Here is a 22,971-nt window from a genome sequence, read left to right on the forward strand (position 1 = left end):
GGGTACATTATGGAGATGTCTAATCTCGCATCAAAACTCAAGTCACTTAAGTTAGAGCTTGGTGATAACTTGTTCGTGCACTTGGTTTTGATCTCGCTTCCTATACACTTTGGGAAATTGAAAGTGGGTTATAACACTCAGAAGGATTTTGTGCAAGAGGAAGAGAGACTGTAGAGAGATAAGACTTAAAGTGCTCACTTAGCTATGACCTCTCATAATAAGAAAAGAAAGAACGATAAGGATGATGTGAAAGAGTTATTTGTGCTTTTCTCATAGAATGTGAAATTGTTCTGCAATACACTATGCTAGGCCAACCTAGCATGGAGGGTGTTGGTCAGCAATGAAACCGAACTCTTAAGGATATGGTGAGAAGTATAACTAGTCATTCTTCCTTGCTAGAGTCTCTTTGGGGGAAGCTTTAAAGACCATAGTTTACATCCTTAATAGGATGCCAAATAAAGCAGTTAACAAAACCCTATATGAGCTTTGGACTGATAAAAGACAAAGCTTAAAACACTTGCACATTTGGGGTTTTTCAGTTGAGGTGCGGCCTTATAGGCCGCATGAAAGGAAATTAGACTTAAGAACTGTTAGCTGCTATTTTGTTGGCTATGTTGAACGCTCTCGGGGCTATAAATTTTCTGATCCCACTTCAAGACTTTTTTGAGACAGGAACTGCAAGATTTCTTGAGGAAGTTGATTTTGGGAGGAAGAGAACATAAAGAATGTTGTCTTTGAGGAGGAGCCTGTCACTAATGGTGAACAAGTTCTTGTGCCTATTACCATTCAAGGATCAATTTCGGTATTAGAAGATAATGTTCAAAATATTGTTCCTAGCAATATCATTGAACAAGACAACAATGAGGTTCTCCCTCAAGTACTTATTGAACAAATTCAACAACCTCAAGAAGTAGAAGTGTCATTAAGGAGATCCACTAGAGAGATGGCATCAGGTTAACAGAGGATGATCCATTGAACTTCTATCAATCTATGAAAAGTTCTGACTCTCAAAAGTGGATTGATGCCATAAAGGATGAGATGAAGTCTATGCATGATAATGACATTTTGGATCTTATCGAATTACCTGAAGGTTCGAAACCTATTGGTTGCAAATTGATTTTTTAAAACCAAGAGGGATTCGAATGGTAATATTGATATATATAAAGCTCGTCTAGTTGCTAAAGGCTACACTCAGAAACAAGACATTGATTATAAATAAATATTCTCTCTAGTATCTTCGAAGGATACTTTTATAATAATATTGGCACTAGTAGCTCATTTTGATTTAGAGCTACATCAAATGGATGTTAAGCCTTCGTTTCTAAATGGTGACATTAATGAAACGATCTATATGGTGCAACTAGAAAACTTTGTGTTAATTGGCTCAAAGTCAATGGTATGCAAATTAAAGAAATTCATCTATGACCTTAAACAAGTTTCTCGTCAATGGAATCACAAGTTTCATCAAGTTATTACCTCGTACGGTTTTGAGGCAAACAAAGTTGATGATTGTGTGTACCGCATGTTTAGTGGGAGTAAATTTATATTCCTACTATTATATGTCAATGATATACTACTTCCTAGTATAGATTTTGGACTATTGCATGAGACCAAGAGATTTCTAACGAATAATTTCGAAATGAAAGATCTTGGGAAAGCTTATTTTTGTATTAGGTATTCATATACTAAGAGATTACTCTCAAGGTATCCTAAGGTTATCACAAAAAATCTATATAGATAAAGTCCTAGATAGATTTTGCATGAAAGACAATAAACTAGAGGATACCCCTATAGTTAAGGGAGACAAGTTTAGTCTGTAATAGTGCCCCAAAAATGACATTCAAAGATGCGAGATGCAAAAGATTCATTATGCATCTGCAATAGGAAGTCTAATGTATGCTTAAGTTTGTACATGTCCCGACATAGCGTTTGTCGTGGGAGTTTTGGAAAGATAGTTGAGTAATCCTATAATGTATCACTAGAAGACAGTCCGGCGTGTTATGCGTTACTTAAAGAGAGCAAAGGAGTACATGTTCACTTATCAGATGTCTGAGAATTTAGAGATCATTGGGTACTCTGACTCCAATTTTTTGGGTGTGTAGACAATATACACTCCATCTCTAGATATATGTTTATCTTGGCTGAAGGTGCTATCTCTTGGAAGTCTTCTAAATAGACGCTCATAGCTCCTTCAACCATGGTCGCATAGTTCATGATTTGTTTTGATACATCAGACCATGGCATATGGTTGCAAAATTTTTGTCATTGGCTTACGTGTGGTTGATGGTACTAAAATACCACAGAGAATTTATTGTGGTCCGTGGTTCTTTACTCCAATAATAATAAGAGTTCTACAAAGTCAAAATTTATTGACATCAAGTTTTCAGTTGTTAAAGAAAGTGTTCAAAACAGACAAATTTTCATAGAACATATAAGGACAAATTTTATGCTAACTAATCCACAGACTAAGGGTTTGGTACCTAAAGTCTTTCATGAGCATATTTCTTATATGAGTGTTGTTCCTAAGGATACCTTAGTTCAGTGGGAGTCTATATGTTTTATGATTTACTTTGGACGTCATATATAGTTTTATGCATAATAAAGTTGATTGTTTATTGTTCAATTTTGAACTTGTGTATTGTAACTATTGTGTTGCAATTAAGAACTTTGGATAGATCTCACTAAAGAATAAAGAAGGACCAGTTGGAAATAGACATAAGATCACATTGAATGAAATTTCCATGCCACTCATCCATATTTGATCTATGTCATTTAGTATATTGGTATGATGATCATCGTGGTCGAGTCACATTTGAATGTAATGAAGGTCGCAGTGGTTCCATAGTTGATATATGAGATGGACCAGATTGTATTAAGGAGAAATCTAAATATAAATATCATACAGATGTGCGCCTAAAGAGTATGTGATATAATTGTTTCAGGAAAAATATGAAGCTCAAGTGGCAGATTGTTAGAAATTCAGAATTTCTAATTAAGGTGAGCATCATATATTTAATATAATTATATTGGCTATTTATTTTGGGTCACAAAATAAGTGATATAATTTCTAACAACTCATAGAACTTCTAATATTGATAATGAATACGAGCTTAACGAGTGGATACCCAAACAATTGTCCTATAAGGGATAATGGAAACCCTATAAGTTAACATATACGGAACGGTTATGGTCCCCAAGACACCAAATCACAAATAGTTTTCACCTCTCCCCATCAGAGAGAAAACGAAGGTCCCAAAAGGAATTAGGGATTTGGTTGAGGAAGGCCATCATACCAAAACTCTCTCAAAAGGTACATCAAATGAGTAGATTTGAGAACATAGTTTCAGGTATGACTTTGTATCCTTGTTTTATATTATGTAGAATCGTGATATTCAAGATCCTAAGATTGACATTTCACCAATCATCAGGAAATATCTAACACTTATGGGATGTTGATTTCTATGTCAAAGTTGATGATGGTGTTCATTTAAATATAGGTATTTTAAGTTTTAAAAAATCTTGATAATCTATAACTTTATATATAAAATCATCAGGATTTAACATTTTGGAATTAACTTAAGTCTTTGGGGTGTTGAAACTTGAAAATGTTAACCTATAAAATGCCAAACATAAGTTTATATGAAAATTATATATCGTACTTTGCTATTCAATCTGATTCAGCAATATTGGGAAAAACTTTAGCTAGACACAGATCTAAACCTAGAATTTACATTGGATGCATGAAATATGGACATGTCATATCTCAAAAGTAAGACATATTTTTCTTTTATCTTTGTTTTGTTGAATTATAGAATTAAAAATATTAAAGCCTTTTACATGTCTACTTTATTGCACAAAGGTTTAAGGTACCATGAACAAGAACAAAGGAAGTTTGGCAAGTCGGGAAACAGGTACTTCTGTCATGCCACAAGGCATTTGTATGTCATTTCCAAAGATTTGGCTTCATATATTGTAATCATCCAATAAGTGATACTTCATCTCACTTATGATTGGAAAAAAATTCAATTAAAAATGATATCAAATTAATGGACGGAAGAGTATTAATATTGTGCTCTGGCCATGCATATATAAATATTCGTCTCAGGAATCTTCTTCACAAGTATGGCAAGGAGGATGTGTCATTAGACTTGATGTGGATCACATCGACGAGTGAAGACTTTGTCGCGACACTCCCTCGAGTGAATATTTTCATTGAACATATAAATTATATGGAAATATTTAATTGATTTATGTGACCACATAATTACTTGCTCAAATTATTGGTTGGGTTACTCTTGAAGATTGTGAATGGAAGGCTCAGGCAGGAAACATTTGGATTGCTTCATTTAATTAGAGCTGCAGTGTGATTTACAAATATGATGAAAGAATAAAAGAGGTGCATGAGAGGTCTCTAGAGAATGTGAAAATTCTTTACGGAGTGTAAGTTTTTAGGATGTATAACTTTGGAGTTCTTCCTAACTCGAGAAGAATTCTACTTTACATTACAATGCATCATAACATGCAAGGATACTCGCTTTCATTTTCTATATTTTTGTGAAGTATAGAGAATTATCATATTAAAGGAGAAAGCTAGAGTGATAAAGAGAGTTCTTGCCCCATGGACCTTCTCTATTTTAATAAGAGATTGACCATGGTAGCAAGCTAGAAAAGAAAGCAAAAGATAGTCCAAATTCATTATTTAATGCTTGAAGGGCCACTTTGTTTATTAATATAGTTCTATGGCTATCAACCTCCTAATAAATATATGTTTTTGGTGGTTGTTGTTGTCCTTACTTCAAAGGTTCTATCTAAATTTTACTATTCTAATTTGTCAATAAATATATCAATATCAAATATATCAATAATTTTTGTTCTACTTATCTATCCACACTCTTTATTAACCGATCATTATTACAGGTTTTATGTTTTACAAAATTATCATTGGTTAATAGGGAGGATGAGTAAGCAATTGAGACTATCAATAATAAACACATTTATGATTAATAATAAACAGTATTTTATGTGGGTGGACAAAATAAATAATTAACTTTATTTTATGCATAAGAATAGTAAGTTTTTAAACAAGATTATGACAAAAAATTTCTATACATGGAAATAAATCATTGTTTTCTGAAAAATTACAGTTTTGGTGTACCTTTTTGAATATTTACCATAATAGTGCACTTTTAGGACACTCGGTAATGACATGACCGGTTCACTTTTTTTTTAAATTTCTCACACATTACTCGGCAATGGGGTGAGAGTTTTATTTTTTTTACATTTCTCCCATAAAACTCGGCAACCCCATGGGAGTTTCACTTTTTTTTTTGCTTTTCTCACTCCTAAATCGGCTCCCACATGGGAGTTTTATTTTTTTTGTCTCACTCCCCCCTAAATCGACAATGTGGGGGGATTTTTTCTCATTTTGATTTGTGTTTTCATAGTCACTAATAACAAACAACAGAGAAAGAAAGAGTGTGTATATATTATTCTTTCATGGGTAAGTATGTACTCTTCTACAATGCAATTCTACTCAAACTTAAATTTGAAATTAAATTTGGGAAAGAATGGAGATTTAGGAAGAGGAAATTAAGAAAAAAGAAGAAGTATAAGGAAAAAAGAGTTATTTGTTGTTGTTTGTAAGTTTCTTCTTTTGTTCTTTCTGCAAACTTTTGCACTTATTTTGCTTCTTTTCTATTTTTCACTAAATTTTTTTTTTTTTTTGCTCTTTCCTTTTCTCAAAGGTAACTCTTAGCTTCCTCCAGTAGCCTCTTATATTAATCAACCACACGATAATACTCCTTTAAGCACCTTAACTTTCTCACTCTTATCCCCTCTCTCTTTTTAACTTTGCTTTTCCTTCTCTTTAACTTTGCTTTCTCTGCAATGTCAAAATCAAAATGAGAAAACCTCCCCCCCACATTGCCGATTTAGGGGGGAGTGAGACAAAAAAAATAAAACGCCCATGTGGGAGCCGATTTAGGAGTGAGAAAAGCAACAAAAAAAGTGAAACTCCCATGGGGTTGCCAAGTTTTATGGGAGAAATGTAAAAAAAAAAAATTCTCACCCCATTGCCGAGTTATGTGTGAGAAATTAAAAAAAAAATGAATCAGCTATGTCATTGTCGAGTATCCTAAAAGTGCACCATTTTGGTAAATATTAAAAAATGTGCACCAAAACTTTAATTTTTCATTCAGGGTGCACCATTCAAGTGAATTTTCCATAGGCAATATATAAAACTCAAGAGCCAAATAAAAATAAATAAAAACTATGAAATGGATAAAGAGAGCAAGAAAGGGACATAGACCCTTGGAGAGGAGCCACTGGTTGACGGCAAACCCTTGGACTTTGGTGAGAGACTTATCCTTAGATGGGGTGGCACTGGTAACCCGAGCAACATCACAAAGGAAAAGGTTGTTTCATCCATATGTGATGAAGGAATCTTTAATCCTGTTGTCGTGTACACCACAAATTGAAGCTAACAGAGGTAAAGGATGCTAGTGAAAGGCTATATATCATTTACAAACTCAAGTGACTTATGAAAAACGTATTTTCCTCTCTATGTTCATAAATGTAAGGGATTGAATTTTGATAAAAATAATTATTATGAATAACCAAGTCAAGAATAAATCAAATCTCACATTACTCATTCATCCATCAACCAAATACTATTGAATTTATTAATATTTCTATGTATGAACTTTCTATTACTGTCTTAATGGATGGAATAAAGAGAAAACAAACTCACACAAGAACAAAGCCTTTGATATGTCGACTACTGAAAAATAATAAAGGAAAAAGAATATGTGACTAACCTTACAATATCATTTCGAGCCCATGTTGCTATTGTCACCTAAGCACAAATTTTGTGCTTTGTATTACATTCTTTGTTGTTATTTTTTGGGTTAGTGTGTGTAGAGAATTTTGGATGATTTGTGTGTGTCTTTTTCTGGTTTATGGGTAATTATGAATGGGTTCTTTTGTGAATTTTTTTGGGTTGTTTTTGGTTGAAGGGGGTTGTTTGATGATAAAGGATGTTGGGTGAGAGGAGGAAGATATTGTTGCTAGCACAAGCTTAAGGCCAAGGGAAATTAGAATGCCTTTTGTGAAGTAGAGTGATGATTGATGAAAAGTATGATGGAAGGGGTGTGAGTGATGGAGAAATAATGAAGCTTGTTGGGGTTTGGCCACATTCCCTCTTTCATGTTTTTATTGTCTTTTTTCTATTTTTTTTTTTTTTGCACCCCTCTCCTCTCCCTTTTGTTGAGCATTAGATTTAGGGGAACAAAGCCATGGATTGGAAGTTGGGTGTGAGTGGTTGTAGTGGAGGAAAAGTGCGAAGGTGGGGTTGTATTATGGGGGAGAGATCCTCTTTCTTCTGTCGTGGGTTGCTGGGTTTTTTTATAAGAGAGGTTCAGTTTTAGAAGAGCATCAAGTGGGTAGAAATTGATGGGTGATGTGGAAGTTATGAGAGTGAAGAGTGGGGTTCAGTTGATAAAGTGGGATAGTTAGGAATCCATGAGCAAGTGAAAGGTGGGTGAGAAATCCATGGGTGATATGGACACTTTGAGATACCTAAAAATATGTCATTTTGCTATAGAAATACCCAAAAATGTTGATATTATTTATTTGTTATTTTTGTTTCAAAATGTATTATGGCCAGACAAAATTGGGTATTCATAGATGTCCCTCTTTACTTGTTGCTTACTTGATAACGAGCAAATTGAAGTTTGATGGATATCATGGTAAGTAACTAGTAAAGAAATGAATGCTAATTTTATTAAGGCACATAAAAATTTACGTCACAATATCTCGTTGCTTGAAAGTTCTATCGTCTTGTGAGCTGATTTGTCTTCAAGATGACTCAAGTTTGTTCTAGAGGGTAGTGATGAAAATGTGGATGTGAACCAAGAACAATAGTTGAGGTATTTCCAAAACTTGGAGTGGAAAGATGAAACGAAAGACGCGGGTTGGCGTACTGCCAAAATTTGGAGTGAAAAGGTGAAACCAAAGGCGCAGGTTGGCGTACTGCCAGAATTTGGAGTGAAAAGGTGAAACCAAAGACGCAGGTTGGTGTACTGCCAGAATTTGGAGTAAAAAAGTGAAACCAAAGACGCATGTTGGTGTACTGCCAGAATTTGGAGTGAAAAGGTGAAACCAAAGACACAGGTTAGTGTACTACCAGAATTTGGAGTGAAAAGGTGAAACCAAAGACGCAGGTTGATGTACTGCCAGAATTTGGAATGAAAAGGTGAAACCAAAGACGCAGGTTGGTGTACTATCAGAATTTGGAGTGAAAAGGTGAAACCAAAGACGCAGGTTGGTGTACTGCCAGAATTTGGAGTGAAAGGGTGAAACCAAATACACGGGTTAGTGTGCTGCCAGAATTTGGAGTGAAAAGGTGAAACCAAAGACGGAGGTTGGTGTACTACCAGAATTTGGAGACACAAGGGTAAAAGCCAAGAATGCAGGTTGATGTACTTGGAAAGGTAGACTTCGAGGTATAGGACCCGAAAAGCTTGGTTTTGAATGCTCATCATGGTACAGGACCTAGAAAGCATATATTTCACTTCGAGGTATAGGACCCAGAAAGTTTGGATTGCACGTCGAGGTACACAACCCAAAAAGCTTAGATTACACTTCATGGTATAGGACCCAGAAAACTTGGTTTTGAATGTTCATCGAGGTACAGGACCTAGAAAGCTTAAATTGTATGTCGAGGTACAGGACCCGGAAAGCTTAGATTGCACTCCAAGGTACGGGACTTGGAAAGTTTAGATTACACTTCAAGGTACAGGACCCGGAAAGCTTGGTTTTGAATGCTCATCGAGGTACAGGACCCGGAAAGCATAAAACTCACGTTGAGGTACAGGACCTGGAAAGTTTGAATTTCACTCACGTCGAGGTACATGAATCGAACATTTGACATTTTAATCATCCTAGAGATATAGCGGAGTCTTACACTATTAGACCAACAAATTGTTGGTAAATATTAATTTTGAATAAGAGAATTTTGCTTTTAGTCCTATTAAGTAATATTTTTATTTTATTTTAGTCTATGATGTTATGTGTTATTTGATGTATTAGTGATGTTGTAGTCTCTGTTAGGTCACGTAATATTTTATCGTGAAAAGTTGACAACAAAAATGAAATTCAACACTAACTCAGAATGGAAGGTTCAATGTTTAAAAAGAAATAGAAACTAAAATATGCATGATGCATAAATATTGGAACGATTATCCTCCTATTTAATCCTTACAATTATTTCATAATCATAAATTTGATACTATTAGTTGATCTTTCAAAACAATTTTATATTGCCATCCTCTCCAATAAGAGCTTGACAGATGAGAAAATTTTAGAGAAATTGCACGACTTAGATTTATTACGTGGACACACAATTTACTCTAGTTTTAAAAAAGACACCAACTCCCACTATTTAAGGAAGAATTTGTTCAAAATTACGACATTTTTTTTCTTTTCGTTCCAACTCTCTCCCCTTAATGCACATTGTCCAACCATGAAACTTTTATCATCTTTGGTGAACTATCACAGGTAAAAGAAATCTATAATACTTTATGGTAACTTTGAGTTTATGAAACCATAACTACTATTTAAAACATTGGTAATAGAAGAGTTACTCAACATATATAATTGCTGACCAAAGAAACATTTATCATCAGTCGCCTCCTCCATATGCTACGTTCCTTCATTCTATGCTATCGATAATTAAGAACATCCAAAGAAATATTATTCTAGTACAATTATATCTATATCTATATCTATACTATATATAAAGCCAAAACATGGTGTAACTACCACCATGGCATAATTTATATATTCCTATTTTGCCCTTCAAAAATTTAATTTTAAAAAATCATATAATCCTATATAACTACCTCAAATATATCTATACTACTTTAAAGGAAAAACCTAACCTAACTTTCATGAAGTTATTTTGGATTTTCCTATTTCATATTTTATAACTTCTAATTTTATTGTATAAGTTATACTTTCATCTTTATATATACTTATACTACTAAACATTTATTTCATATTTTATAACTTCTAATTTTATTTTATAACTTCTAATTTCATCTTTATAATTTCTAATTTCATCTTTATATATTCTTATATTAATAAACAATACAAACGATAGGAAATTGGGTTGACAGACCCGGTAGCGTCTGCTAACACGCTAGAAAATAAAATTAAGTGAAGATATCAAGACTCTATTCTTGATGAACACAATTGTATATGTATCTTTTCTTTAAGATTGAACAATTACCTCAAACGAATATATATTCAACTGCAAATGACAATATATAATACAACTTAATATATAGAATACACATTACAAACAATAGGAAAGCGGGTGGACAGGCACGGTAGTGCCGGTCGACACGCTAGTTATATATAAAACCAAAACTTGAAATAACTTCCCTCATGGTGTAATTTTCATTTCCTATATTGCCCTTAACATTATTTAATTTTTACAAAAAACTATATAATCCTAAGCAACTACCACCAATACATTAATTAACCACATATCTCACCTTAAATTAAACATTATCATAAACAAAAAAATATATATAATATAAAAATTGAATATGTAGTATCACACAATATTCATCGGCAGACACGAAGTGTCTCTACACGCTAGTAAGTTATAAAGGTAATAATGTTCCTCTGATTTACACAGTGAGTTATAGGAGTATATATACAACCAAAAGCATAATTGTAAAGAAACTAAACTCTTATTTATATGGCACTAATTTGAACATGGTACACAAAGTTAGGCACCATAAACCACGTTGAACTGTACAACAGCGGTTGCATTATCTGGTTGTTAGCCCACCGCAAGCTGATGGTCAGAATGAACTTGAAGCTTGGAATGAAGCAAAAACAGGTGATCCTTAGTTAATGGTTTCGTGAAGATGTCAGCCATTTGATCCATAGAAGAGACATGGCAGATATTAAGCAACTTAGTTTCAACAAGTTCACGAATGAAATGAAAGTCTAAGGCAATATGTTTAGACCTGGTGCGGATAACAGGATTCTTGGTCATAAAAATAGCACCCACATTATCACATAATAATAACGGAGGGTCAAGTAGAGGAGCATGAAGATCTTTAAGCAGTTGTTGAATCCATAACAGCTCAGCAGCAGTATATGCTAGTGAACGATACTCAGCCTCAGTACTAGAACGAGCCACAACTTGTTGTTTTCGAGAAGTCCAACTGATAAGATTTGATCCATGAAATATAGCGTATCCATACTGAGACCGGCTATTCTTAGGGTCTGAAAACCACCCAGCATTTGAGTAAGCAAGAAGAGAAGGAGCTCGTGTAGGCTTGAAGTGAATACAATGAGATGTAGTGCCCTTTAAGTACCTGAGGATCCGTGTAGTTTCCTGCCAATGGAGAACTGTGGGTGAATGCATAAATTGACAAACTCGATTGACGGCATAAGCAATATCGGGATGAGTAAGGGTAACATATTGAAGAGAACCGACAATTTTCCGAAAATGCTTTGGATCTTCAAAAGGAGCACCATGACTGGTAAGGCGAGAACCCGAATCAGCTGGGGTTGAAATAGATGATGTTGTTGTCATGTTGTTGCGGCAGAGAATATCATGAATGTAATTTTCTTGAGAAAGATTCAATCCAGTGGATTGGGAGTCAATGTAATTTGCAAGCCAAGAAAATAGTGTAGAGAACCAAGATCCTTAAGTACAAAAATTGTATGTAACTGTCTAACGAAACGTTGAATAAGAGCTGCATTTGTGCTTGTGATGATCAAATCATCCACGTACACAAGGACATAGATGATGGAACTCGAAGAGTAGTGCACAAATAATGAAGTATTTGATTGGCAAGCTTTGAAACCGTGAGTGACAAGATATTTCTTTAGTTTATTGAACCAAGCACGAGGTGCTTGTTTGAGACCATAAATGGCTTTGTTTAGGCGACACACATGAGAAGGATATGAGGGATCTTCAAACCCACGAGGCTGCTTCATGTACACGGTTTCTGTTAAATCTCCATTGAGAAAGACATTGTTGATGTCAAGTTGCCGAATACACCAACCATTAGATAGAGCTATAGACAACATCAAACAAATGGTGGTTGGTTTAATTACTGGACTGAAAGTATCAAAATAATCGATTCCAGGTTGTTGATGAAATCCTTGAGCTACCAAGCGAGCCTTGTGACGGTCAATGGAACCATCTGAACGTTGTTTGATCTTGTAGATCCATTTACACCCTACAAGATTAACATAAGGTGGGCATGGTACTATAGTCCATGTGTTATTGCGCATGAGTGCATCATATTCATATTGCATGACATGCTTCCAGCATGGTTGTTTCACCGCCTAAAGATAGTTGAGTGGCTCAATAGGTGAAATGGTGGCTGAAAAAGTCTTTGGTTTAAGAGAGTTGGTACGTGCCCTAGTAATCATGGGATGAGTTGTTTTATCTGTTGGCCGAAAATGAGATGTGAGAGGTGGAGTATGTTTAGCACGTGAGCTGATAGTGGGTTGTCTGTATGTGGGGGTAGTGGGAGGTGAGGAAGGAGGTGTGGGTGATGGGTAGTTTAATGGTAAAGATGCAGCATGATGAAGAAGATCGTGGTTAGTGGAAGGTGGTGTGGTAGAGGAAGTAATAACTGTAGCTTCTGAGAGGGAGGCATAGGGGGAAAAATCTTCATTGAAAACAACATGCCTTGAAATATATATCCTGGAAGTAGGTTTGTGAAAACACAAGTGCCCTTGTGTGCAACACTGTATCCAAGAAACACACATGGAAAAGGCCGAAAATCTATTTTGTGTTTATTGTATGGTCTTAGAAAGAGGTAGCACAAACAACCAAAAGTCTTGAGAAAGCCATAATCTGGAGATTTATGATAAATAAGTTGATATGGTGATTGAAAATGCAGTAGTGGAGTGATGGTGCGGTTATGTAGGTAGATGGCAGTTTTGAAGGCATGTTCCAAGAAAATTGGTGGAAGAGATGATTGTGCAAGGAGTGTAAGACCTTTTTCAACAATTATACGATTTCGGTGCTCAACAGCACCATTTTGTTCCTGTGTGTATGGACAAGAAATGCGATGTTGTATGCCATGGTGCTGGAGGAAAGTTGAAACATTTCGAAATTCACCACCCCAATCCGTTTGGAGAGATTTAATGCTACAATTGAATTGAGTTTTTATCATCTTTCTAAATTGCATAAATGTAGGATAAACTTGAGATTTATGAGAAATAAAGTAAATCCACACAAATTTAGTACAATCATCAATAAACAGTAGAAAATAACGGTTTCCATTGATTGAGAAATGAGGGGATGGTCCCCAAACATCAGAGTGCACTAGAGCAAATGGTGACATAGAGGCAACATGTGAAGTAGGTAGTGGAAAACGGTGACTTTTCCCTAATTGACACGAGTCACAAACATTTGGAAATTTATTTGTTGAAACTGGAAGTTGAAACTTGGAAAGGAGACACCGTAAGAGAGACTCATGTGGATGAGCAAGACGATGGTGCCAACCATGGAGAGTTGTACGAATACTAGTAAGTGCCATAGGTGATGTTGAAGATATTTGGAAGGAAGGCAGCCGATATAAACCATTGCTAATGTCTCCGCGAAGTAGTGTTTGTCCCTGAAAATTCTTAACACAACAATGAGTAGGCCAAAACTCCATGAAAACATCATTATCACGGGTTAGGCGGGAAACACTTAGGAGATTTTTGGTGAGGTTAGGAATAATTAATACACTTGGCAAAGTAATATTACGGAATGAAGTTGAACCCACATGATAAATAGATAAGTGGTTACCATTGCCTACTTGAAGCTTGTCATCACTAGTATAGTCATCAGCAATGTTAAGCTTACTGGTATCAGGAGTGACGTGATCAGTTGCACCCGTGTCAAAATACCACGATGGGTCCATAACAGTGGAAGAAGTGCCACTGTGAGTAAGATGAGCTTGACGAGAGAAAGGCTTGTGATTTTGGCGGCGAAAGGGAAAGTCTGTTTGATTTGTGCGTTGCGAACAATCAATGGCCTCATGTCCTGGTTTGGTGCATATTTGGCAAATAGAGCGACGACGACGATTGTCCATGTTGTGGTTTGAAAAAGAAGCAGCATTGTTGGTTTGATAGTTGGTAGAAGTGAGCCTGTTGGAAGACCGGTTTGTTGTGTAAATAGTGGGTGTAGGGAGGAGTGGAGATGGGTTCATGGGTTGTGTGACAACCACAGCTTGACGAGCATGTTCTTGCTCTAGACGTGCCTCTTCTTGAAGAAGAAGAAGAAGAAGAAGAAGGCCAGCAAGATCATCAACAGTAACATCATCAGATTTCATCATAAAAGCGGTTGAAAAATGTCCATAAGAAGAATCAAGACCACTTAAAATGTAGCCAACAAGATCTTCATCAGAAATTGGATGGAGATTTTCAGCAAGAGAATCAGAGATGGGTCGTTTTCTTTCAATGTATTCAAGCATAGATAGAGATCCTTTTGTAAGAGTTTGGAGTTGAGCCTTCATAGCCATGCATCGGGCTTTGGTTTGTTCTTGAAAGGTCTTTGCCATGGCTGTCCATGCCATGTGAGAGGAGGTGGCACGAACAACCAAGGAAATAGCCTTTTCAGATAATGTGGATTTTAACCACAGTAGTACGAAACGATCAGGTTTCCTCCATAAAGAAAAATCGGGATTGATCTCTGTAGTGGAAAGACCTCCAGAGTTTGTCACTTGAATAGTTTCCATTGGTGGTGCAGGATGTAGAATGAACGACTCAAGGTCAAAAGTTTCCAAGGCATAAATAATTGTAGATCTCCATAGGGAATAGTTGTCTCGATCAAGTTTGATGTTAATGGATGGTAGTTGAAGATTGAGGTTGGAGCTGGTAGTATTTGCTAGAGTCAGCAGGGAAGGATTTGAAGTGGCCATGAAGAACAGTAAGGGTAGACACGAGAGAGAAAAAAATCTGGCTCTAGATACCATAAAGGTAATAATGTTCCTCTGATTTACACAGTGAGTTATAGGAGTATATATACAATCAAAAGCATAACTATAAAGAAACTAAACTCCTATTTATATGGCACTAATTTGAACATGGTACACAAAGTTAGGAAACCATAAACCACGTTGAACTGTACAACAGCAGTTGCATTATCTGGTTGTTAAGTTAGAAGATGAAAAAACAAATAAAAAATAGGGACCAAAGTTACACTGGTAATTTTAGATGCCACATGAGAAGGACAGTGTAATGAAAATTTTATGGAATGATTATTTTTTCACATTTGTGTAAGTCACACTAAAATCATAATGGAGAAAGTTGAGTAACCAACACCAGCCACATAATCGGGCAAACATATTTAAGACGAAATACTTAGTGTAATCTTTATAAATTTCTTGAAGTATGAATTTGCTCCATAAAAAATTAAAATTTATACTAGTATTCAAATATCGGTAAAAATAGCCCTTGATAGGGACTAAAGCGTCCCAAAAGTAATCATAAAAAATTCTAAAAAACTAATTTTACCCACATCTAATAATATATTTGCCATTGTGATTTTTCAGTTTTTATGAACTAAATTTATAGAAGCAAAAGTTTTAAGAGAGGAATATGCACCATTCCTCTAAATTTAAGTGTGCACTTTGTGCTTCACACAGACATGAATAGAAAAACCAATTGAAAACTGTAAAGTGTGTAATAACACAACCAAATAAGCTTAGATATTGATCTGATTACAAAGTTATATTAACAAATCTGAACCAAACACAATAGCACTATCTGCGTATTACAAATATTACAAATATGAACTGCAAAAAGGGAAAAATGATGGATAATGCTCCCTATACAAACAACACACTCACTCAGAAGAGCTGAAGGTTAGCTCCAAGTTAATTTGTCTTCATTTGCCTGCCTTCTTAGCCGACCTCTCTACGTAGATAATACAACAATCTAGGTCAGATTCAAACAGATTCCTTCAAGTTCTTTTCTTATACCCAATCCATGGCCATGCCAGTTACAATCTTATGATCAATTGGAAAACTAATAAGAGAAAATAAAAATTAATACAGAAGGCGCAGAAGAATGATGCCATCAAAGTTCCCACTCCTTAGTGCCTTTGCATGCAATAGACTTGTTGTCATTGTGTGCTGCGTGTTAATCCTCCACGTGTCACGTTTCTGCGCGCATGTGTGAATCCAAATTATTAGGGGCAAAGCAGTGAAGGCAATAATAAACATGAAAAAGAACTATCATATTTAATGAAGAAAACATAAGTAATTAACGGAAACAATAAAATTAAAGGCAATACAAGGCTCAGTTATTGAGTCCTGGTAACTCAACTAGATATTACACAGTATATAAAATACAACAGATTCAATAACCAGGTTTATCTTAATTTGCCAAAACATCAAATTATTGGCGGATGCCAATAATTAGGCTCTTTAAAAGATAAGAGGAAATAAGGTGAGGCATACATGAATAAGAGGACCCAATGTTGCAGAAGTTAGATTCCATGAGTAGAAACCATATTATTTATATGTAATTGTAATAAATAGTATTTGCTCTTCCTTCTTTAAATGTAAAGGGTGAGCAGAAACCGTGGTATTTATTTGTAATTGTAAACATACATACTGTGTAAACTAAGACCCAGTAAAATAAAATAGTATACATGAACAAAAACACCAAATAATGTATCCCCTGAAAGTTGCAGTAGAATAACGGAGAAACCGAATACATAAGATAGCCAAAGCTTTAATCCACAAAATTATTTGCAGAAAACAGCAAGCCATAGACCATAGTACTCCATTGGATAAAATGTGCAATTTTATATGTTAAGACAAGAACTAAAACAAAGAAAAAAGATAAATATGTACCTTCCAGAAACAAGCTGATGCTGAGAGATGTTTGCAGCGCCCTTTATACCACTGAACCGCTTTGATCTGCTATCCCGTTCTTTCTCCACACGCATTGCTGCTACCTCCTTCTCCATGGAAGCTACTTCTCTTCTCATTTTTTTTGCCTCAACTTCCATGGCTTTCGTCAATGTATCAACCTTCTTTGCTAGCATCTGACAAATAACAACCATTGCCAACAATGAGCTACTATTATATTATAAATAAGAAATCAAAGATTAATATACAAAATCAAGCAATAAAATAAATACGAACCTCAATGGCATCGTCTTTATCTTTTAGGCTTTGATCTTTCTCGTGTCCAGCTTTTCTCAAGGCTAGGACCTCTCTCTGCAGTAAATCATACAAAACTCCTGGAACAGTATCCTCTATATCTGCCACTGGGAATTCATTCGGCTTATCCTCAGAATTAGCTTTCCAACTATCCTTTTCCTCTTTATCTTTGGATCCTTCAGAAGACTGGTTGAATGAAGAACTTGGTGGTTTTCCATTTAGAAGAATTTTACTCCTTTCCAGTGACCTTGTACCACCATCAAATGATTTAGATGTGCCTTTAGCATTCTTCAAAACTGTGCTGGAGGACACAGAAGATCTCATTTGAAAGGATGATGTTCTCTTAGATGAAAACCCATTAGGAGTCAGTTTTGAGATGTTATCAGCTCCCCCTAGGGATTGACGTCGAGAAGGCCCATTTGTAATACTTCTTCCTTCTGGGGTGCCACGACCAATACTGTTAGAAGTTTCTCTCAAACTCTCCTGTAGTACTTTAAGCCGCAAATGATATTTTTCCTGAAAAATTTAAAAGGTTTGCCTTGAGTAACAACAGAATAATTATCCTAAATTAATACATGGGCTCAAACTATATTCTTACTTTTAACTGCGCTTCAGACTTTGCAGCGCGCTCAGCTATAGCAAGCTTGTCCCGGAGTTGCTGCATCTCTCCCTATAAGAATGTAAGATGGATTAAAAAAGGGAACTGTATTAACATGAAGCCAAACAAGCAGGAAATTTTATACTAAATAACAGTTAATTTAAAAAATAAAATTAAAAAACTGAAACCCAGAAGAAAGAAATGAAGTAATATTTACCTGCAAGAATCGCCGCTCTTCTAGCCATTGTTTTACAGGCATCACTTTGTCATTAGCATCTTTCCAGTCATTTGCCACCACTAGAGCTACTCTGTTTGCTGATACCTTGGCACGAGCTAACTCCCGGTCAAGAGTTTTCCTTTCTTCCTAAAATATGTCAAATAAACCATGCAGTAATTAATATGCTCTTGACTACAGACAATATAAAGTTTAACTAACTCAAATAAAACAAAATGGATAGTGGAATTGATGAGTTAAACAAATTACATTCATTTCTTGAACTTTCCGCTGATAATCTCTAACAGCATTTGCAGCTGCACCACCTGCAAGGACAGCTTCTTCAAGCTCCCTTACAGTTTGGGTAAGCTTTTCAACCTCTGCCACCTTCTGTCTGTGCATTCTGTCCAAAATTTTATTTTCTTCCTGAGAGAGATGATGATGAAACCAGATACAAAAGTTAAATTATTATGGTCATAATGTACCCAGAAAGAGGAACACCCAAGGCTTGCAAATACCTGGCAAATCTCGATCTGTTTAATTAGCTCTTGATTTTTATTTTGGAGATCATCCACCATGGAGGCCTTTGCCAAGGCAACCTGAACAGTCCTCTCAGCCTCAAGAAGTGCTGCTTCTTTAGATTTGGTAAGGCGGTCTAAAGCTTTGTTATCATCTTGGAGTTTAGTAATCTGCAAGAAACAAATGGAAGAAAATAACAACATAAATCAGCAATGATAACACAGCTTCATCCTATTCACCAGTTTTTTTCTCAATGAGATTAACATTTGAAACAGAAAAACAGGGTAATACCTCTTGTCGAGCAAGCTTGAGTTCAGCCTCTAAAGGAGCAAGAATGGCTTCTATAGGAGGCATGTCATCATCCTTCTGAGCAGCATGGACCCTTCGAAGAGTGGCTTCAGCTGCAAACTGAGCTGCCATTGATGCTTTTTTTTCATCATTGATCTTCTTTATTTCAAGATTCTGCAAGTGATACTCCATTCAGCGAACATATCATGTAACCCAAGAAAAAGACACATTACCAAAGTTGATAGAGGCTTGAAGCAATACTTTGCTTTCTAGAAGGGATTCTGTTAACTTTAGCTTCTCATCAACCTTCGACAATTCTTCAGTAAGCTAGAGTGAAAGCATAGAACAGAAAGAAAAAAAATAAAGTTACATTTTAAGTTGATGAAAGTAAGCATTAATAAGGAGAATAGAAAACAAGCAGCAGTAGCACGAATAAAGCCAAAATATGGCAAAGGGACAATTTCTAACTTACTCAACTGTGTAAAACAAATACTACAAACAATGATCAAAGCAAGGAAATGGATCAAAATCATTAAAACAATAAGGCTATAATAAGAAACTAACAATGAAACCTGACCCCCTAAATTAGCCAAAACATAATTACAGCATAAAAAATGGCATGAAGCAAATGACAATGACTATACCAAAAAATATTACAATAATGTATCCCAAAAATAATAATAATAATAAACACCTAAAGCCCCAAAAGAAAAAAAAATCATATTACCAACAAAAAGTATATACAAACATTAACACCATGATTTGTAATCAAAAACTAGCTAAGAGTGCGGCCCAATGCACAAGTCTCAAATCTGGTTGGACTGAAAGCGGGTAAGACTAAGACTGTTTACTTGATTTGATCTCACCACCTAGTTCCCCCCAAGGCAGTAACAACGATTGGGCCAAGGATCATGCTTTTTTTAAAATAATAAATAAATATAACGTTTTTTAAGATAAGAAATAAAATAAATCTTGTACCCGGAAAAAAGAAATATCAGAAGCATTGTCCAGTACAAAATTAAAATAAGACTTAGAAATTAGTAATTCAGTTTCCATAAATTCTAAAACATTAACAGAACATTAATTTTGGAAAATTGTAATTAATCAAACACAGTTATACTGAAAATGGAAAAACAACAAAATCGAAAATTAGAGTTAACCTCTTCAACAGCTTTTTCTCTGAGTCTTTCAGAGAGCTTCAACGCTTTGATCTCAGCATGTGCTTCCGATAATTCTCTATCCTTATCTACAAAACCAAACACATCACACACAATCAAAATCAACAACATGAAGCAAAATCAGCTCAAGAACTTTCCAGATCGAGCCACATTTTCTCACCTCTTACTTCATTCTCCAACCGATTCAGCTCTACCTTCACCGGATCCGAACCATGAAACAGGTTCATGAACTCATCCGCATCCAAACTCGGCCTTATCGCGCGCCTCCGCGACGAGCTCTTCCCTTCCTTGAACGATCCTGACACTGTGACCGGCGCCGGAATCTGCGTCGGCGTCAATACCGCCTCCTCCGCTCCAGCATCGCCGGAAACCTCCTCCATCATCGATCTCAAATGCTCCAACGAGGTAGAGAGAGAAAATGCAGGTTTGAGAATGTTGAGAGCGGTTATTTTAGAGAGAGAAAGTTGGAGAAGAACGGTTTCGAACTTCAATGGTTCATTCTTTTTCCTTTTAAAAATGAGTAATAAAGCTATAGTGCAATAGTGATATAGTAATGTTCTGTTAAGAAGAGTGATAGTGAGTGAAAGAGAAACACAGTGTTAGTAATAAAGTAATAAGCAAAAACTAAATTAAACTGTAACGATAATCAGTGTAGTAAGTTGCTTTGTTGGGGTTTAAGATAAACCGGTAGCGTAATGCGCACATGCTACATTAGCGTGGCCTGGGTACACGGATCTTAGAAGGAAAATTTTCAGGGACTAAATATATTTTTCTTTAAATGCGAAGTAAAAATAAATAATAAATATTTGATTAAAAGTGTTTCTTTTTATATATAAACTAAGGTGTTTCCTCTTTTAAGTTTTTATGACAAAGTATATTGTCTTCTTCATTAATAATAGGTTGATACGTCAATAATATTTGAATGAAAGAATATATATAATATTTAATGAAAAAATAAATAAAATAGATGTTATATTTTGAGTGAAAAAATATAACTTATATACTTATATGATATAATAATATACATTATTTTCTTAACTTTTTTACTACAAAGTTAATTAACATTTGAGAAAATTTTACTTTGTAAAGAACATGAATCCTTTTATTTCTTGGGATGAACAATAATAAGCTATTGAATGAAAATGATGCTTGAATTCAAATATTAATTGGTCCATGAACTTTATTAAATAAGAAAAAATATATACACTAATATTACAAAAGATTTATATATTGTCAGTATATCATTCATCATTTATGTTTAATTTAATTATGATTGACTATTTATAAAGTGTAGTATGTAAATCAATGATGAATGATACATTAATTATGTATAAATCTTTACACCGTGAATGCATATATATTAAACTCTTATTAAAAAGGCAAAATCCTTATAAAAAGCTAGAAATAACACCTTACTAACTAATGAATGCATAGAAAATGAAGGGATAAAGATAAGTTAGTGATAATTTCAAGTTAAATTAATCTAATTAATAATAATATTATCTTCTATCAAGGAAGACTTGTCCAATCATTTCATAAAGGGTTTAGATTTTATAAAATTGGATCCATGTGTTGTTAGGACATGATTGGATCATCTCAACACCCCACAATCATTTCATATATATTTTTCTTACTATTAAGCATAAATAATATGATTTCTCCACATAAATTCATAACCTTTTCAATATATTCATTTATAGTATTTATTTTGGAATAAAAATATACTTGAGTTTCATATTTTTTTATTTACATATAATGTTCAAATTTATCTATCATATTAAAATATCTACCTTATTGTTATTGTTTTTTACACTCCTATATTTGCTACTTGCTCTTTTGAATTATGAGAACATTTTTGTGTAGTTCTATAATTCATAAGGAGAATAAAGTTAGTGAACAGTATGAAATATTTTATCAATGTGAACAAAATTACATCTCAAATATTATTGGTTTAAGATCAGGTGGTCTGTGGGTCCAAACAAATGACTTTATCAATCTATCACATCAAATTTGGGTTAATCTAAAATAATTTCAAACTCATATCATGTGTACAACTTACTTATACAAGTATGATATATATTATGTACAAAGCAAGTATTTTTAGTCAATATATATGAAATAAAAATAGGGAAATCTTATAAGATGATATTACATATAATTTTAGTAAGAAAATATTAAGCTAAAAGTAAGAAAGAAAATTAAGTCTATAAATCAATAAAGATAAAAATAAAATAAAGAAAGAAAATCATCATATAACATGTTCGAGTTAGAAATGTGAAGTTTAATTAGTCTTTTAATAATTTTATTGAAATGATATGGACTTTTAAGTAAATAAAATAAGCACATGCTTTAATATATTTTAAAATAATAACTTTATTATAATATTATTTATGGGGAATTAGAAAATCTGTAATAAAATTATTTAAAAAATGACATCTGTTATCTCACATTTTATGTCACTCCATGTATCATGAGTTTATGATTGATTAAAAAAATATTTAATAATTAAATTTCAATTTAAATATTTTTTTTTACCAATCACATGTTCATGAAACATGTAGTGACATAAAGTGTAGGACAACAGATGTGGGTCCGGCCGTACGATATGAAAGTGGACATATCTGTCGGCGTAAGATAGCAAATGGGACCCTCTTAATAATAAAACACGCCTAGAACTAGAAGAAACTTAGTTGGTAAAGTGGGTTTGCACAAATCTTGGAGACCAATTTATTTAAGAGTAAATATTTTAAACTTACTTTTTATTCTAACCATTAATTCTATGACTAGGATGAGGAGTAAATTTATAAAAAATATCATTGGAGTAAGTGGATCCCTTACCAATTACTATATTAATAAAATGTTTTTGCATGGGTCGAATGAACTTCTATGATTTATGGACATTCCTGAATTTAAATATATTGGGTGATTGCAAGAGTTAAATACCATGTTATTGAACGGAGTATATTTTTTGTC

At 34.4% G+C, this 22,971-nt stretch overlaps 2 protein-coding genes and 1 pseudogene across 2 annotated transcripts; 1 reads left to right on the plus strand and 2 right to left on the minus strand.

Moving 5' to 3' along the window:
• The window catches only part of LOC109332487, a 13,310-nt pseudogene extending 8,866 nt beyond the window's left edge, over window positions 1-4,444 (plus strand).
• On the minus strand, window positions 10,850-11,614 carry LOC109332488 (uncharacterized mitochondrial protein AtMg00810-like). Its single transcript, XM_019567471.1, has one exon. The coding sequence runs from the start codon at window positions 11,612-11,614 to the stop codon at window positions 10,850-10,852; it is 765 nt and encodes a 254-aa protein (XP_019423016.1).
• Window positions 15,699-20,600, minus strand: LOC109333190 (microtubule-associated protein 70-2-like). Its single transcript, XM_019568520.1, has 11 exons — window positions 20,159-20,600; window positions 19,981-20,066; window positions 19,082-19,147; window positions 18,824-18,994; window positions 18,532-18,702; window positions 18,284-18,439; window positions 18,017-18,163; window positions 17,800-17,871; window positions 17,184-17,717; window positions 16,890-17,083; window positions 15,699-16,193 (listed from the first exon to the last, which is right to left on the minus strand). The coding sequence occupies exons 1-11, from the start codon at window positions 20,379-20,381 to the stop codon at window positions 16,154-16,156; spliced, it is 1,860 nt and encodes a 619-aa protein (XP_019424065.1). The 5' UTR covers window positions 20,382-20,600; the 3' UTR covers window positions 15,699-16,153.

The sequence above is a fragment of the Lupinus angustifolius genome, chromosome LG18 (assembly GCF_001865875.1).
Source record: "Lupinus angustifolius cultivar Tanjil chromosome LG18, LupAngTanjil_v1.0, whole genome shotgun sequence".
NCBI classification, from domain to species: domain Eukaryota; kingdom Viridiplantae; phylum Streptophyta; class Magnoliopsida; order Fabales; family Fabaceae; genus Lupinus; species Lupinus angustifolius.

Coding starts and splice junctions, on each gene's coding strand:
- LOC109332488 (XM_019567471.1), bottom strand. CDS start 11,614: ATGACAACAACATCATCTATTTCAACCCCAGCTGATTCGGGTTCTCGC.
- LOC109333190 (XM_019568520.1), bottom strand. CDS start 20,381: ATGATGGAGGAGGTTTCCGGCGATGCTGGAGCGGAGGAGGCGGTATTG. Junction 18,995..19,081: donor AATCCCTTCTAGAAAGCAAA/GTATTGCTTCAA, acceptor TATCACTTGCAG/AATCTTGAAATAAAGAAGAT. Junction 17,872..18,016: donor AAGAGCGGCGATTCTTGCAG/GTAAATATTACT, acceptor ACATTCTTATAG/GGAGAGATGCAGCAACTCCG.